The sequence below is a fragment of the Rutilus rutilus genome (assembly GCF_951802725.1).
Source record: "Rutilus rutilus genome assembly, chromosome: 16".
Taxonomy (NCBI): Eukaryota; Metazoa; Chordata; class Actinopteri; order Cypriniformes; family Leuciscidae; genus Rutilus; species Rutilus rutilus.
The window spans coordinates 26470620-26489928 of record NC_140224.1 but is presented as its reverse complement, the minus strand read 5'-3'; the positions used below and the strand labels follow the sequence as shown (position 1 = coordinate 26489928).

At 37.9% G+C, this 19309-nt stretch overlaps 1 protein-coding gene across 3 annotated transcripts in view; it reads left to right on the top strand.

Moving 5' to 3' along the window:
* The window catches only part of nrg3b (neuregulin 3b), a 150131-nt gene that overhangs the window by 81486 nt on the left and 49336 nt on the right, over positions 1–19309 (top strand). For all 3 annotated transcript variants that reach the window (XM_084434412.1, XM_084434413.1, XM_084434411.1), the window contains exon 2: positions 8632–8764. In XM_084434412.1, coding sequence (XP_084290538.1) covers positions 8632–8764 — 133 coding nt within the window. The remainder of the gene's footprint in view (positions 1–8631; positions 8765–19309) is intronic.

The following is a 19309-nucleotide window of genomic DNA, read 5'->3' as shown; positions in this document are numbered from 1 at the left end:
AGAATGGTGAGATATAGGGACCGGGAGAGAAAGAGAGTGTACGAGCTTAGGCATGCATCCTCGGCGCTGGATAATGAATACATGAATCAGTTTGACGTTTTGAGAGTGTGGGAGGCAGAGCGATTTGAGCAGATCAAATGATGAATAACTGGCCAAATCTGCAGTACATCAGGAAACTTGGGGAGGCTGAAGGGTCCTGGGTTTGTTGCCTTGTGCAAAGAGACCTCATAAAAGACAAAAGTGTGTGATCTGGATGTCCAGCATTGGGGATTTTACTGCTCCTATTCCTGCCGCAGGATATCAGCACATTGCTAGGATAACATGCTATAAAATATCAATTAATGGCGTTTCTTTGACAAGTACAGAGAATCTTGTACCACTCAGGTTTTCTATCCATCTATCCATCCATTTTAAATCCATCCGATTGAAATTTCTTTAAAAGCATACAATCTGCACTATTATGCCCCTACATATCTAATTTTATATAATTTGTTTTCTTATAGTCAGGGAAGATGAGGACCCTTTGTGTAGCATTTGAAGATGTTTGTGAGATGTTTCCTGCTTATGAATGGAAGGCTTAATAATTCATACCTTTTTTTTTTCAACTTAGGCGGTTCAAAGTCATTTATGGACTATCATAGTGGAGGTTGTGAAAGCACATAATTTGCCTTTTATATTCTACTAATGCATGTGAAACATTTCGCTTAATTAAAGATGTTTGCTTTTAGCGCGCTACAACCGCTTAGATTTGTTCCCTGTCCTATTCATCATGATTTCATATTTTGATTGGTTTTGCATAGGCAGAAAATGGTTAGACTCTCATGTAACTCGTCAACGCTGCTAGTTTTGTCTTAATTGTCACTTGCATTTAGTCATGGCTGTCATTGTTTCCAGAAGAGGGTGCTGAGACGAGTCCATTTACCTTTCTAGATCCTACCCAGTTATTCTGTCAGAATTTTTTCTTTTTCTTTTTTTTTTTCCCCGTTCAGAGCGGTAATGGCTCTCGTTTCTGGTATTAATCTGTCTTAAGTTATCCCTGTCTTCGCCTCGCTGTGGGATTTAATGAGTCAGTCTCCTTTTCCTCTCAGGGGAAGTCATCTGTCTAGACACTTTCAACTCTTCTTAACAGAGCAACAAATTGTCTTCCCTTGGTTGTCTCCTGTTCAATTATGGCTATTTTAGGTGGCTGTAATAAACTTTGCAGCATCTTTTTCTTTTAAATAAAGTATTATTATGTAAATTGCCTATGTGAAAGGCATGCTGTGATGTATTCTCTGCAATACCATTTTATGTTCAATGAAAGCAAAAATGTATGCACTTCCCAGCAAGGGTGCCTAATCCTGTTCATGGAGATCTACCTGCCTACAGAGTTCAGATCCAACCCTGATCCAACACAACTATCTGTAATTATCCAGTACTCCTGAAGATCTTAATTAGCTGGTTCTCTTGTGTTGGATCAGGATTGGAGCTGAACTTTGCAGGAAAGCATATCTCCCAGTACAGGATTGGGCACCCCTGCCTTGGATTCAGTGGGTTTTATGCCATTTAATCCTGATTTTCCTACTTCCTTAATGTTCAACCTCAGTCGCCCCTATTTCAGTAAAAATGCTGCTTCAAACCTCTTACATTGAGACTGACCAGGATATCCATTGTGATTATGTTGATGCAAGCGCAGCTTGAAAAATCACTGTTTACTCAGAAACTTATTCTGTCTGATATGTAAAGGTGCTGTGCTGACACTGCGATCCATTATACGAGTTTGTTGCAGTTTTGCTTGCCTCATACATGCTGTCATCTGAGCTTTCTAAACTGAAGGAATATCTAAATGAAAAATGGACAGGGTACTCCATTTACAAAAAAAAAAATGAAAGGAAAGAAAGAAAATGATAATTTCATGGTTGGCTCTATGAACAGATTAAGACGTCCTATATTCATATCCAAAAATTTTGTAGCATCATATCTTACACAAGTAGGCCCTGTAGCACTCTCCATCTCTGTCATTTTTATTTTTTTAAGTAAAACATCTTTTCATCTTCACTGTAATTCAGAGGTGAAAGCTTTTAATTTACTTAGCATAATAAAAATGCTCAAAGGACAGAGTAAAAATGCTCTTGCAAGACTAAAGACATTAGCAGATCTGTACACTTAATCCGTAGCCTTAGTGTGTTTCAGGATATAATTGGTATAGTCTTCATTTATCTCCATTTGTTAAAGTAGCCTATTGCGAGTTTGGCTTTCTGCAGGTTTTCTGACACATACGGAACCTGTAGGTTTAGAGTGAATGTGATTTCACCAAGTACATGTTCCTGAATCAACATCTTTGTTGGAACAACATTCCAATCAACCAGTCAGATTTGAGGGACAAGTTTACAGTTTATGTCAACTTTAGGCTTACAACCAAGGTTAGATGCTTCTACGTCAGTGTTATTCATCTATCATTTCCCTCTGATTTTAGGAATAAGTTATGGGTAGGATTAGGTTTAGGGATAGGGATATGGTTAGGACTACATTTTCAGACAGGACTGTTGTACCAGGATCAACAAAATATGTCATATTTTGCAAAATCAGGAGCACAACCATTTTTTGCTTTGTACCTCTATATAACTTTACCCTGCTTAATTTACATTCAAGTTTCAAATCCAGACATGTGAAAAGTGTCCATACTCGAACAAACAGAGCAATCATTACATATAATGTCACAGTGGCTTACTTATAGTTCTCGCTGTGTTTTAAGCTATATCAGCAGATATTTTAGCATCGGAAAAAAACTACACACTTCACAATTGCATTAACAGTTCTGTTAGTACATAAAGTTAAACTCTCATCACATCCAATTCAGACTCAAAGCCACTCAGATAAAACCAGGATTTCTTTTGCTATAGATTCTGAATCAGCATAGCGCTGCTACGCAGGAAACAATGTCAAAGTATTGTAGTGTTCCCCCCACAGCGGAGAAAGAAGGGCGACATTCAGTCCATTAAGTACTTGTATTTTATTTAACATTTTATTTTCACCAGTAGTTGTGAGTTAAGAAAAGGCTTATTACATAAAGTTTCCCCAAGGGCCTGTCATCCCGACAGGTGAAGGACAGGGCACGCTGTTACCATGTGACAGATGCTTGTGTGTACAGCCATCATGAGCTGTCAGTAAGCAGAAGTGCTCGTAGCCCACCATCCCTCTGACAGCAAAAGGCATACACTTTTACGCACAAGTCCCACCACTACCCTCCATTTGTCCATGACAGGTGGCCCCACTGGGTAGGTGTGAGACGAAAAGGCAAGGTGGAAGCTGTCAAAAGGTGACCATGTGCGTAGGTGACTTGTGTCATGGCCTGCACGTACTGAAAAGCGTGCAATAAATAAACTCATACAGGGAGTTCAAGTTCATTTATTTTATCTCTGAGTAACCACATGGCAACAGTACTCCTATTAATTATATTAACAAATATACAACTGCTATTTCTGGTTCTAAGATACCTCGATATCTAAGTTTCCAATAGAGCTGATATAACAGCCAAACAGCACTTTTTCAATGATTCTTTCTGCAGCTTAAACTGTTTGGTTCACATTGACATTGATTCATTCAGGAATGAAATGTGCTTTTCTTTATGAGGGAGTCATTGAATTATTCATATTTGAATAATTTGAACTGTCTTATTATTTGCAAAAATACCCAAAGTCACATACTGTGTCCTACCATGTGTGTTACAGTCATACCTCTCACAATCTCTTTGAAACACTAAGAACCAATGGAATGATACAAAACAGTGAAACGTCCTGTTGAACTGTATATCAGCTCTCTTGGGTTGCCGCTGACCCATCAAATTAGAGGACCAGGACAAACTATTTTATAATCCAGGATCTTGACCCATAAATATGCTCTTTAAAACTATTTTTATTAGTGAAGACCAGATACAGTTTACTACTTAATTCATTCTAATGTATTGACATGCATTATTCAAAATATGCAAAACACCACTGAATCGCCAGGGCTTATATGTGATGCATGGGTCCCAGAAGCTCTGTACGCTCAGTGGTCAGACACAGGCTCCCTGCCTCACTACACCAGGAGAGAGCAGCAGGGCAGTGGGCAGCAGTGCATGATGGGAAAGCTAAGTCCAGGTTCCTAGAAGACCTTCCAACTCTTGTGTGTGTGTGCAGTGTTTGATGTGCAGTAAACAGCATAGAAGAACTCTGCTCATTCTGGTGTCTCCCCAGAGATATGCCAGCGCATAAGCACACTAATGAGCAGGGTGATTACGGGAAGGCTTTCAGGAAAATGTTACAAATGTAAATGTGCATGGCTGTCTCTGCCGTGACAGAAAGCATGTGTGTTTTTACACATGGATGTGTACGGTTTTCCCGCTATATGGAGGTGATTATAGTGATGTGTTTTTAATATTTCAAATCCCTTTTCCTTTCATCTGTTCATTTTGTGTTCTGGGACTAGAAATCGAAAGAGAACGCTAGGGAATTGTAAATTAGAGTTAGGAAAGCTACAATTTCTAAATTGGTTGATTATTTTCGCAGCTGAGTTGTTGAACTGCTACATTACATACATTACATAATACTCAATATTGTGTGCAGAGCTTGCTAGTGGAACATCCGCCTGTGATTTGCTCTCATATTCAAAACTACTTGAATATATTTTGATCTTCTATAAGTAGGTAATTGCATTTCAAAAACATTTTTACATTTCCTTTATTACTTACTGAGAATTACAAATTTACCAGCTGTCTTTTAGTGTGTCTGTCTATATTTTTATATGAAGTTAGTGTAGCAATTGTATGTCACAGTGGTTGTTTACTTTATCTCAAATGAGCATAGTGTTCAGTCATTTAGTTTTTCTTTCATAACTAGTATTGTTGCATTATAGCTACCAGCTGCAACTTTTAACTTTTAACCAACAACCCAGCAGTAAAGAAGTTGTATGTTTGAATTCAAAATGCATTGAAACTTTAGACAGCAAGAGAAAAATATTGGACATCAGAACTTTATATAAAGTGACAAAAAAGAAAATCTCAGCCAGAGAGAGAACACTACTGAATTCACTATATGCTAAAAAGTGTCATCATATAGGTTTTTTGTGACTGAATAAATTTTGTTACAATTGTCCGGGTCTTCCCGACTACATTGGAAAAATATTTTTGCTCTTCTGACTCAGATTACATACACGCTCTCACATATGCAGTGTTACATTTTTTTTTTTTTTTTTTGTAGTGTTGTGTAGCAATAAGCAAATGCTTGAACCTACCTGCACACTATTTCATATGAAACATTGGAAACTCATTTCATTTCAATTCAATATGGTTATTGGGACTATTCATTTAAATTAACCAGTTCAGTAAATAATGCATTTCTAAACTATTCTTTTAATTTACCATTCAGAAGTGTGAACAACATTGTACTTCCTTTTAAAGATATATTTAAATAAACTAAATAATATTGTGTTTTAGTTATATAACAGTTTGGGTAAATTACACACACACGGATGGATGGATGGATGGATGGATGGATGGATGGATGGATGGATGGATGGATGGATGGATGGATGGATGGATGGATGGATGGATGGATGGATGGATGGATGGATGGATGGATGGATGGATAGATAGATAGATAGATAGATAGATAGATAGATAGATAGATAGATAGATAGATAGATAGATAGATAGATAGATAGATAGATAGATAGATAGATAGATAGATAGATAGATAGATATGTGCCTTTTTCAGTGTGCATGAAGCATGGACGTTGTTTTTTGTCACAAATTCAGATGAACAACCCACTGGGATTCTGATTCAGTTTTGAACTGTGGTAAGACTGTTTTCATGGAACTTATCAAGGGACTTACTTGTGTAGATTGCCTTCCAGAAAAAAATGGTAATTTTAAAGCAACCAGGATGAATCAAATGTTATGACAAACCATTTTGGGAATAACAAGAGGGGAGGATTTATGACTAAATAACCAGAAGCTGAGCAATTATCATGTCATGCATGAGCTGGCCGCACATGAAAGTACAGTGTCTGATGTGCAGAGAGCGCTCTCGAGTCCCAGGTGCACGGTGTGAATGCAGTCATTTTTTTCTCTGATGGCCTCAACTGGTGACGGCCAACTTGAGATTTGATGAGATCTGCATAGTCATCTTTATAAAGTTCTTATTATATCTGTTGCCATTAGATTTTCCCATGCTTGTAAAAGTTTGTCTTTACAGCAAAGCCTGTTGCGGGTTGAGGAAATCATTACCTCCCTGCAGACTTAATTAGGCTGGATGGTGAGGGTCGTCGCCCACGCACTCCCAGTTTCCGTTCTGTTTCAATAACCTATCAATAGAAAGCAAAAGAATAAAGCAAGCGTTGTGGGTGCTATGCCTCAGTTCTGTACCTGCAGGGGTTCGGGCACCTTTGATTTAATAAACTCAATGATCACTCCTAAAATGAAGCTGATTGCAAATAGCTCTTTTGAATCCCAGAGCATCGATTGCGATGTTCATTAATTCGCTGAGCACTTCCACCAAACCCCTTGAAAGATCATGTATTTATTATACTGGATTTGTTTCCCCTCTTTTAATATAGTCCTGTGCAATGCTTATTGCGTGTTCTGGCAGTCCTTGCCTGCGGATGGGCTCAATATGGCAGGCTTTATGAACTCCTATATTAGAGCTATAGTGGCGAGAGATCAGTCCATAAGTAGCCCTGGGTCACACTGTAAACACTGCTGATTGCTGATCGACTAGCCAGTCAGCAGCAGTATACCAGTCAGGTTTGAAACGCCACTCTGGAGAAAAATGAGACTAATAATCTACCCAACAGAATCCTCCATTTTAACAACAAAATGTGCAGATCAATGGTCGTTTGATCAATGCTCCTGAGATGATTTATACCGAGTCATAAAACCCACCGTTTCTATGGACACTTGAACAAGAGGCTATGAAAAATCCAGTCGGATGCTGTATGAGGGCTAGGATAAGGCATTTGGCGCTGTTATTGTTTATGGTGCAAAGCAGTCGCTTTTGGCTAACGTGCGTAATGGAGTCATCCATCGCAGCTTTCTAAAATGAACGAAGCATCTTTGATCTCTTTTTCTTGTTTCAACAATTTTCTAATCCTTCATCGTCTTCTGCACCAGTGACCTGAGATTTATCCATCAAGACGCGAGAACAACAGATTGATTTGACCTTTCCTGTGTGACTGCAGGTGTCTGGTGCTGTTTGGATTGCCTTTTTTTTTTTAAGCAGGACGCATGCTCGCACTGAGACTGCCTCTTCTGCTGGCAGCTGCAGACTACAGATGTAGCTTTCGAGTGGGCAGCGGCATCTTTGCAGCGCTTATGAATGTCTCCGCTTTATTTCATTCCGTGGCAGATGTCTGGGAGATTATGTGTGTTCATGTGTGCATGCTTTCAGTGCATTGTTTTCTGCTTATGGACATGGTTGGTGGCGGTATGACTGTGTAAACATGTACCAGGTGCCGCAGGCCCTGGTTTTGTATTCAGAGTAACTGCTAACAACACAGCAGATGTTGATGTACATGTTGAAGTCAGGCAAGCAAAGAAGGGTCATAGGAACCAGATTCATTGGACGTGCCCTGTTCTGATCCAGATTAAAAGGTGCAGGCAATCTTTTAGAAGCAGCAGTCCTTCCTGAGATTAACTGTTTATGTGAATCATCTCTGCAGTTTGTAGAGAACAACAGGAAGGTACTAATGCAGGCTATTTAGCTTTGACCAGCATGCTGATTCATTAGCATCAGTCTTGATTAAGGAGGTTATTTGTTGTTCATAAATTGCACTAATTAAATATATTAAAGAGCCGATGCATTGTGGGTCTAGTTGTGTTAAGTGCTACAAACATTCTGTGATAAAGCAGGCAAACATGTATGATTTGTCCCCCCCAAAAATGTAACCAATTCATTTAAATAACAATCAGAAGGAACTGTTTCTCTAAAATTATCAATTAAATCTCAAAACTTCATATAAGAGAAGGACTGGATATTGATTATTTGGGATCTTAATCATAATTAAGCCCATTATTATAAATTATTTTGTTATCATTCATTTTATCGTAAGAACAGCCATAGTTTTCTTTAGGTTAATACATTTTACAGTATCTGTGTTAAATGTATGTATTTAAAAATGTTATTTAAATATTTCTTGGGCATTTTTGATACATATTTACAATATTTAATAGTTAGTAATACATTTATATTTCCCCCACACAATATAACATACAAAAATGTCTAGCTGCCTAGTTCATATATTATATATTTGGCATCGCTGTTGTAGCTTAAAACATGCGTTTTATTATCTCTGATGGCCTATCATTAAACCCTTATACCCCATATAAGATCTATAATAGATTCTAGAACATTTTCTAGACTTCACATGGGCTCATTTGTAATCAGTGAAGTGATTGTGAAACCATCGTACTTGAACGTGTGATTCAATTAACACCATTCATGTCATAATATTGAGAACTCATTCAGATGTAATTTTATCACTGGAATGGACATTATGGAAATGGATGGATTATTAGTGTTTGATTCATTTGATTAAACTTATTTAATCTTGATTAATCTCTTTCTGTCCCCCCTCATCTTTCTTGCACCCTCCCTTTGTCTCTTTCACACGCAGTTGCCCCTACAACCTCCACCGTACGTTCCGAGTTCTTCAAGCCATGCCAAGACAGTCAGGAGATGGCCTTCTGTTTGAACGAGGGAGAGTGCTTCATCATCGAAACAGTGGCAGGTGTACACAGACACTGCAGGTGAGTCTCTCTCTGTGTGTGTGTGTGTGTGTGTGTGTGTGTGTATGTGTATGTGTGTGCGTGCGTGTGCGTGCGTGTGTGTGTGTGTGTGTGTATGTACATGTGTCAGATCAATGTGGTTTTCCATCTGTACCATTTCTTCAGTGACAACAACGATTTTTTAAATGTTTATTTTTTGGGGGGGGGTCAGAAAACCACCCTTTTTAATTTACATGTACATAATAATGTGCATAATGACTAATTCATGTGCATATGCAAAGAAGACAAAGACTGTGGTGACTGTGTGCACTGGATTGGCTGAATGTATGCTGAAAATCACTAAATAACAGAGCGCAAATTACTGTGAGATGACAGGAGGAGTCATGCTGAACGATGTGGTCTATTTTGGACATCTTGGCACATGCGATAGCAGTTTGAAAAGTCAACATTTCAAGAGTATAATTAGAACGCTGATCCGCCTCGTTGGAATGCCTGAATGACTTAACCTGAAGAGTTTGATGCGTCCAGCTTGTTCAAAGACGAGTGGCTTTGCTTGGAATGAATAATGTTTGGAACGCATGCTGTTTGTGATGCTGCAAATAAAAGAGTCTGTCATTAATGTTGATATGGTCTGAACTGTTGAATGGTTTAAAGCTGCTTAGTGCAGAATTCCTCAAGGTAAGGACTGTAAGTAAGGTTTATAACCAGTTCCATTTTTAAAAATAGTGTCAGAACTGTGCCGAACAAAATACACTTGACTAAGCGTCCATTCACAATGTTACGAAGGGTAGCACATGTTTAAAAGCAAAGGAAAAGCAGTGATAAGTGGAATGCAAAAACATGCTCACGACCCCTAAGTGTTCCTGCAATAATTGTGCACTTGCACCGCTACTGAATCTACAGTAAAACGAAGAACGTCTCTGATAAGCTATTTATTTATAAATCAAAAACATGCAGCCTAGCCTGTGTAGTCCAATTTATGAATGAATAACTCTTTTGAGATTATTCTTTTGAGCGAATCAAAGACATTTAGTACAACCAATGTTGTTAGATTCCCGAATAAATTTGTTTGTTTCGTAACACTTTATTTTAGGGTCCAATTTTCACTATTAACTAGTTGCTTATTAACATGCGTATTACTAGGATATTGGCTGTTTATTAGTACTTATAAAGCACATATTAATGCCTTATTCTGCATGACCATATTCTACATCCCTTAATCCTACCCAATACCTAAACTTAACAACTACCTTACAACCAACTACCATTTTTTTTTTTTTTTTTTAAATGTAAAGACCCTTTCACACCAAAAGTACCTAAAATTTTTTTATTGCAGGGTTGCGTAATATTCCGAGTTTGCATTTCACAGTTTTTATTCATTTTGAGGAATACTGAATCTGGTTTTGTGCAAGTGAGATGAGTAAAGGTATGCTTACATTTTGTCTAGGTCTACAATAACATCATGTTTACACAGCGCACACAATGGCTCTGCACTTTACTCTCTCAACATGGGGACAAGAGAGTGGTCAGTCAATACATGGGAAAACAAAGTAACTTGCGTAACTTATTTGAAAAAGTAATTTCGATATTTTATTTCAAAGTAAAAGTAATGCTTACTTTACAAGTTAATTAAAAAAGTGACAAAAAAAGTTTTGACAAAAAAATCTGATTAAGTTACTCATGACTTAAATGCGTTACCTCAACTTGTTGTGCGTTACCTCACAACAAGCTGAGTAATGCTTGTAATGCGTTACCTCAACACTGTTTATTAGTGAATCAAATGCATACAGGTTAAGACTGTCTGTGAGGTTTAAATGTGAGTTATTGACTAGTTGTTCATATGACAATGTGTAACTGACACACATAATATTTTCAATATATAATAATCATTATCCCGCTTATTACACGGCTACTTGTCACACAAGTAAATAATTAGACACGAAATATGTGTTTTGAAATATTTGATTAGGTCTTTAAACACAAAGCTTCCGCTGAGAGAGCAGTTTGCAAGCGCGATATACAGTCATTCATGTCACTTATTACACAGCATTTCGCCACATAAATAATTATATATTGATTTCAGATTAAACTGTTTTAAAATCGTACCTGTTTGTATCTCATAATCCAACAGTGTACAAAACAATAGTCACAAAATGGCAGCAGCTGCATTTGTATGAAACGAGAGAGTGAGTCCACGATACTGGATGGCATAATTAAATAATTGTACACAAAATATTGATTCGACTGAGTTTTAATATTTTATTAGCTCACAAAACGCAAAACTTCCACAAAGAAAAACCATGCTGGATGGCACTATTGACCAATCAGAATCAAGTATTCCGCAGAGCCGTGTAATAAAAATAAAATAATGATGTGTTACAGCATTGTTTGTTTGTTTAGTATTGTTCTGAGTAAATTGCTATGGTCGATTATTGTATTGCAACTATGGTTGCTCTAAAAATCATTAATCATTAATAAAGTCAAGTCACATTTATTTATACAATTTTTTTTACATTTGTACAATACAGACTGTTTCAAATCAGCTTCACTTTAATAAAACATGAAAATAACTGTTAATGTTGTAAAATGTATAATTTATGAAACAAATTCTGTAAATCAGATCTACGGAAGAATATAGTGTTAATATTCAGCAAAAAAAATGTTCAGTGTTGTTTCAATTCAATATAGTAACTGTCAATGTTGCAAAGTTCTTCAATTAGGAAACAAGTTAATTTCAGCTATAAGCAGCTCAACAGAATGCATTACTCAGCTTAATTCAGTTAAAATTTTGTTTTTATCCTATAGTGCAATTAAATAATTGTCTTTTAAATAAGTCTGTATAAACAAAAATTTTGAAAGAATTGTTTTCAAATGTATTTATTATTGATATCACCTTACCGTTTGGCTGTGGAACTGCATTTATTTCTTAAATGTGCTAAAAGTATCATTAATACAACCATTAAGGAACCCAAATCAGAAGCAGAATTTGATAATTCCCATATTTAGCTGTAAATCTGAGGGTGCTTTGCCATGAGCCATGCTGCAAAACTTGCAGATGTGTAGGGATATACGCTTAGTGTTACGCCCTATCAGCGGATCTGTTTACTGCTCCCCGAGCCTCTTTTCATCTGACAGACCTCCCTGCTTCTCCTCCTCATTCAAATGTAATAATGTTTTTAAGTGTTTTTTTATTTTATATATTTATATTATATTATATTATATTATATTTTATAAATAACCTCCACTACCTTAGGCTAAAGGCTTAACACAGGCTAATGTTCAGTATAGCAGCGTTCGGAAAATGTAATCAGAGGTTTTACCCATATTATTGCAGTTATTTCTCTCCCTCATTTTCTCTTTTATCCTTTTTTTTTCTTCCATTTGGCCTTTTATCAATCCCACTAATGGGACTGTTGTTCCCAGTCATTGCCATGGTAACAGATCTTTGGTGTTTATTATATGCACACAGATAACATAGAGCTGTGTCCAAGTGCTGCCATAATAAAAACTCTTTATAATTTAATGTTCACGGCACAGAGAGGGTGCCTCCAATCTCAGTTGTTTTTGCATTTGGAAATTGATTTCCATCACCTTTATTACATCTATAAAGTGAACAGAGGTAATATGAAAGCTTGGTTTCTCATAATATTAGCTGCGGACGTTCATAATAAGTAAATGTGATATATAGTTCTATCTATTAATTAAAAGTTCGATTTTAAAGGATGCTGTGTTATTTTATCACAGTTATTTGCCTGTAAATGTCTAGAATGAGGGCAGAAAGAGAGCTGGAGCAGCGAATTGTGGTGTTAGGATTAATAAACAGAATGTGTCTATTTCACATCCAGGAAAATCTGACAGGAGGGATTGTTCGATGCACTTCACTGAAGACAAATGATAAAGACGTACATGTATAATGCAGGAGTAGAATCTTGGAAACCCTGGTAGGGGTATTAAGGGATATGACTTGACTAAATGAATCATATTAATGATGACGATATCCTCTTTTTCAAGTTTCTTATCAAGCACTCTCTTTTCCGAGGAAGCAGTCGCGATTAAGCTGTCAGATCTCGACACACAGTGCTAATCCAGGAAGCTGTCTCCCCTCCTTTTCGCTGGCCTTAGGGAGGACTCAATGCACTTGTACCCTCTTTAACGCCCAAATAACATCTGAAAGAACAGGAACCAATTAAGACTAAATAATTATGATGTGCATAAACACACCAATCTTCAATCATGAATACAAACATCCTACGCAAACTACCCTAGCATTGTCTTGGCTACAGCAGAGACTGTGTAAAGAAGATTAAACCAATTGACCAATGGGGAAAAAAGATGAATAATACGTTTATTGCAGGCATGTGACGGTACCAAATTATGGCGTTGAATTGCATAAGCAGTTGAAAAGATAAACAAACTTCAGTGTTGTCCTCTAATAGAAAAATTCTGAAGTGCAAAAGAACATAACTATAAAGAACAAAAATAAGAGCATTTTCAAACCATTTTTTTTTTTGGTACAATATTTTCTAGGATACCAGGTTTTAATCCAGATTAAAATGTCAAATGTGTAACAACGTGTAAACAAATATTTGAAGGGGGAAATGGCATCTTTAAGTATTTGGTGTTTAAAAAACACACATATGCACTCTTAGTAGAAAGGGTTCTATATAGAACCTTAAAGGGTTCTGTCAGGCACTTCATATAAAGAACCTATTAGGGGTTCCCATCATGGGATCATTTTATGGATTTAGTTTTAATGTTTTTATTTATTTTTATAAAATGTTATTAATTAAACAGTTCGTAAACAAAAAATGAAATAGCCTGTTGAGCATGAAAGTGTTTTACAATCATTTAAGGCATTTCTCCTTATATAGAACCTTTTTGGCATGAAGTGTTATAGAACCCTAGTGAACCTTTTTTTCTAAGAGTATACTGAATAAAAAAATCTGAAAAGCTTACATGTTCAATAACATGTAAATGCTGTTTTACGTGCTTTCTTCTCCAAGACAAGTGGGTGTCAGAAACAGAAAGTTGAACAGCTGCTTTGTTTATGGGGGTTATCGTGTACCCACTGCATTTCTTCTTTTGTAAGCAGCACCTACTGTCAGAGAGTTAATTTGCATTTTCATTCAGTCTGTCTGTGCCACTGATTGGTTGTGTTAAAAGCACAAAGATAAAGGAGAATAATTACATTACGCCAATGAGAACGGACCACAACTAACGGAGAACTGAAGCGTAGACTTATAAGCAAAGGGAACTAATGAGTTAATAAATTGGACAACAAGTGAATTAAACAAGACTAACAGAGGAACAAACTAGAAACCAGGTCAGAGGACAAGACAGACAGGCATAAGAGAGCATACTCGTTACAAAATGGCCCCTCCTGAAAAGGCGTGTCCTCGCGCCTTAAATAGTCCAAATGAGGAGAGATGGTAGGGGTTCAAAAGGAGGGCGAGGAACTTGAGAGGGGCAAAACATAACCATGGGGGAGTGGAGGGTGGGAAGAGCCAAAGGGAAGCCAGGAGCAGGAGGAGCCAGATATTGAGCCAGAGACCAGCCAGGACGAGGCCCCAGGGCAGAGTCGAAGGCAGAGGAGCCATGGTGACGACGACTTGATAGAAAGCATCCTGGGGGCGACCGACGGAGATGAAGCCACCAATGATGGAGACCCAGGTAAAGTCAATGAGCCGAAGAGCCCATGCGACACCTTTGGTACTGGAGACGTGGTGTAGCCGCGGCGACGAGCATCCGAGGTGGAACCGAGGAACCTGTGGACAGAGGCGAAACCGGTGGGGCCGAGGACAAAGCGCGGCCAGGGGGATGGCGGAGCTAGACGGAACCGAAGGTCGACGTCTGACCAAGGAGAAGCCTGAGGGACGAGGGAGCCCGGTGGAGCCGTATGGTTGATGGTTTCCGGTGGAACCAAGGGAGGGAGGAGCCAAGGCATAGCTGATGTGTCGACAGGCCGCGGTGGAGTGATGGGTTTAGAGGCTGAGCCAGGGGATCCTCTTTAGTGGGCTGAGCTAGTGACTTGAGGCTCTGAGGCGGATCTTCACATGGTGTTGGAGATGCAGAGGGGCTGAATGGAACCAGCAGAGGCAGAGCTTCAGAAGGAGTGGCTGTTAGAGGAGGCGGGAGAGGGAGGCTGGGAGGGATCACAGGAGATTCAGGGCTGGACTGAACCAGCGGGGACAGGAGAAACAGGGTAATTACCAAATAAGTCCATCAAATCCTCTAAATATCTTCCAGAGGTTTTAACCATCGCATTCACCGTGGCGGGGCCTTCCTCCAAGCCGCCAAACTCCACAATCACTCCCTCTGCGACGCACAGTGGTTTCGGCTTACGCACCTGGTCCGACTCTCTGAGGGGCGCAGGTTCTGGGGCGATACCTAGTCGGCGGTGAGTTGTTATTCACCAGCACCCACTTCACGAATGCAGCGAAATCTTCCCTGGGACCATCCGCTGGCAGGTGTGCCTTGTACCTTGGTCAGGGTAGTGCGTAAGGCACGCCAGATGGATGAAATCCCGTGTGATGTTCCAGTGGACAGTCTTCCTGCTCCAGACACAGAAGCTGGACGGCGGGTTGGTCCAAATGAAAATCGAAAAGGGAAAAAACACAACAAAAATTAAACTGTGTATCGGTCCATTCTTCTGTCACTGGTTGGTTGTGTTAAAAGCATTAAGCCAAAGGAGAATTAATAAAACAGTCTTTAATGACAAGCTCAGGAGAACAACATAACGTCAATGAGAATGGACCACGACTAAGGGAGAACTGAGGGCTTATAAGCATGGACCAAACAAAGGTAACCAATGAGTTGGACAGCAGTATAAATTGGACAACAGGTGAATTGAATAAGGCTAACAAAGGAACAAACTAGAAACCAGGTCAGAGGACAAGATTGACAGGCAAAACAAAGCATACTCCTTGATTACAGTCTGCTGTTTTCAGACAAATCCAAAAATTGAAGTTTTAACCAGTTGATCGAAATGAAGCTAATGTGCATTCAAAACATTTAAACAGTTCAGATAATAATAAGTTATCTACAATTATTCACTGTGTTTAGAAGTGCCCACAATAACAATGCATTGCAATTGGTTACCGGATTATACCGCATTACTGAAAACTGTAAATCACATCTTTAGTTCATTGGTAAGCAGTTAAATTTGTCAAGATAATGGAACCTATCACAAGCTAATTCTGTTGGCTCATGAACATCATGTCAGGTGGTAGCAACTATGGTGGCTAAATCTGAATGCAGACAGCATGCCTGCTGGTACTGTCCTTCCCTTTTGGCTGCTCAGCTGGTATAAAGGATGAACATCTGCGGATACTTCATTCTGGGTGTTTAAGTGGATTACTTACATAGTGGACAGACAGTTCAGAGCTTGTTAACTGAAACATGCATGTTTAAACACAGACACACATCTATTTGAATAGAAGGGCTTTCCTGTGTCAAGAATTACATGCTGCGGATGTAGGAGGTGAGTGTTGGTCTGGTGATTTGATACCCCTCTAAATGTCAAACTCAGCAGCTTTGGAACAGATTGAGGAAGCTGAGACAAAAATGGAGGGATGGGAAAAGAGATGGACGTATGTGTATAGAAAGAGACAGGAAGGTTATGAAGTGCCGCTCACATAAAATCTTATTATGTTTTACTGAGTACTCTGGGTTTAACCGTACTTTAACTATTCCTTCAATTTATTGGCGTTCTTATTTATTTTCTGTTTTACCGTTGCTGTAGTTGTTATTGTATAGTGGCCATGATGGCAGATGGAGTGCTCTCTAAATTGAATTTGATTTGAATGGAGAGGACTGGGGGAGTGAGTGATAGAAAGAGACAAGGGGAAGGAGCATGGAGAGCCTGTTTTTCTCCCCTGAGTGAGAAGAGAAGTCACAGAGAGAGCTCAGCGTAATTAATCATTCTAAGTGCACTAACAATGAGAGAAAAGGGGAATAAACATTCAATAATCACATCAGATGGGCGCCGTCGAACAGGCCTTTAAGAACCCTGGGTTGAAGGAGGTCCGCTTTTATGCTGCAGAGTACTAAGACATCAAACACAGCCACCTCTCCAGACCAAGCAAGGACACATCCCTCAACTCAACATTCATTTTACAACACACTATAAAGCAGAATTCAATGCAGTGCTTTATCCATGGGTGGCCCATAAAGTGGAAACCTCTGCCTTGTGAAGTTCAATCTGATTATCTGTACAGAAATGATTGAACTGCGATTTTTAGCTCTAGGTAGGGCATTACAGGACACAATGGATTTTTAAAATGTTATTATAATGTTTTATTGTTTTAATTAGAGACTGAACGGTATGAATGTAATATCTCGATTATAGTGACCAAATGATCACGGTTATCAATATGGTATTGTTAGAATGTGCTGGAAATGTAAAAAAAAATTACTCATACATGAAATTTGCAACATAAATTTGGTCCGATTTTAGCATTGGTCTTAACAAAAATGTAAGAACGGCTGAATGAAAATGTAAATCCACTCTCTGACAGTAGGTGGCACTTATGGAACAGCAGAAGTGTTTCCCGGTAACCTCTGTTTACAAGGCAGACATAAACGTTACTTTATTAGGCATTACACGGAGGGAAGATGAAAAGCAAATGCCACAAAAACGTTTCTGAAGACTCATTCATTCTTCACACAAAACGATACGCTGCATGCTGCGCCTGTGTGAAACTGTTGCTAACTTTTCTTAATGTTGATAGTGTTTCAAATGGCGATAATCAAATATGGTTAATGATAATTAAAATATGAAACGTAGTACTAACTGTCTGGAATTTTTTATCATGGTTTATAGTCAAACTGGTAACTATTTCATCCCCAGTTTTAATTATTAAATGCAGTGTTTTTTGAGAGACCAATGGCAGTTGTTCCAGACACTTGCTTGGAAAGAAAGTCACTTTGGTAATAAAATATACATCTGCCTAACCCATTTTTCCTACAAACAAACAATGTGTGTCTATTTAATCTCGATTTATACTGAGATGGACATTGTAGGAAAACTGAGATTAACACTTTATGCTCCATAAAACCACAGCCCACAATAAAACAAACACTGTATTAAAAACAAACTGAGCTACATGGGGGGGTTGCCCGACCTCAGGCACACGTGCCGAAGGGATAATCACTGGCATGCGAGCATATAAGAGCAAGAGAGATTTATCATAAATGTACGAGGAATGTAATCGCAATGCAGCTGTTTGTTTTAGATATGAAATGTATGGGAAGCCGAACGCCCCAGCTAATCCACTCGGCGTCAGTATAGTATGTTTTTTTTTCTTTTTTCTAAAATAATACTTTGTGTAAATGAGGAGATGTTAATGTGTTTTAAAACCTCTGTAAACTAATATGACAGCTTGAGATATGCATATAGAGTAATAATCAAGGTTTCATATTTACATTTATGTATTTGACAGACACATTTATCGCAAAGCCGCTTACATTTTCATCAGTGTTGAGGATGATTGCAACACTTTAACTTCTGTAACCATTTATTTGTGCTATTTATCACAGAATATATTATATTATCACATTATATGATATATATTTTCCCACATTTACACTAGCATTCAAAAGTTTGGGGTTAAACATTATTACGATTTAAAATATTTTTGTTTGGCCATTACTCCAGTCTTGGCACCTGTTCCTTCAGAAATCATTGTAATATAAAAAAAATAAATAAAAAAAAACAGCATATAGAATTTGAAATAGAAATGTTTTGTAGTGTTATAACTGTCTTTACACTGTCATTTTTTATCAATTCAATGCACCCTTGCTCAAGAAAAGTATTAATTTATTTCAAAAAAATCTTACAGACCCCAAATGACTGGTAGAGTGTATACATTTGATTTTGAGATTAACAGCTGTTTTAATTTTGCACATGCATTTCTTTTGCTAATCAAATGTTCGTTCAAAATTGTTTTGAATTTACCCCATTTCAATTTAAGCTTTTTAATAAAAAAAAAGAAGAAAAAAAAGAAAAAGGAAACACTTAATTCTAAAACAGCATAATTTTTGAAAAATCGTTTAAAAAAAATCATAGAACATGGACTAACAAAGCAACTTTACAGAAAATCATGATATGGATGATGTGTGTAATATCTTAAAATATTTATGCTTTATAGTCACATTTAGCAGATTAGAACCGACAGATAATATAGTTAAAATTTTGTCATGTTAAAAAAAAAATCTAGCCGTTGTAATAACTATTTAATCATTATAGCTATTTTCTAAGTAGTTAAACTGTTGGTGCTCACCCTGTGTTACAACCATACAGCTCATGCAATCCTTGGTGTTGTTAAAGCTATGCTTTAGCATTTGAGCTACAAAAACACTTTCAATCTGCCATAGGCTACATGATCCTTATCATTCCATATATGATTATCTGACAATCACAATCACATTATTACGAGAAACATGGGAAGTGGGCGCTGATGTGTCACAGTGATTTACTAGAAAAAATACAGACCCGTGAGCTACATTACGGAGGGCTGTTTCTAACTGAGTTTGCACTCACTTAAAGTTCTGCAAATGACTGCAAGT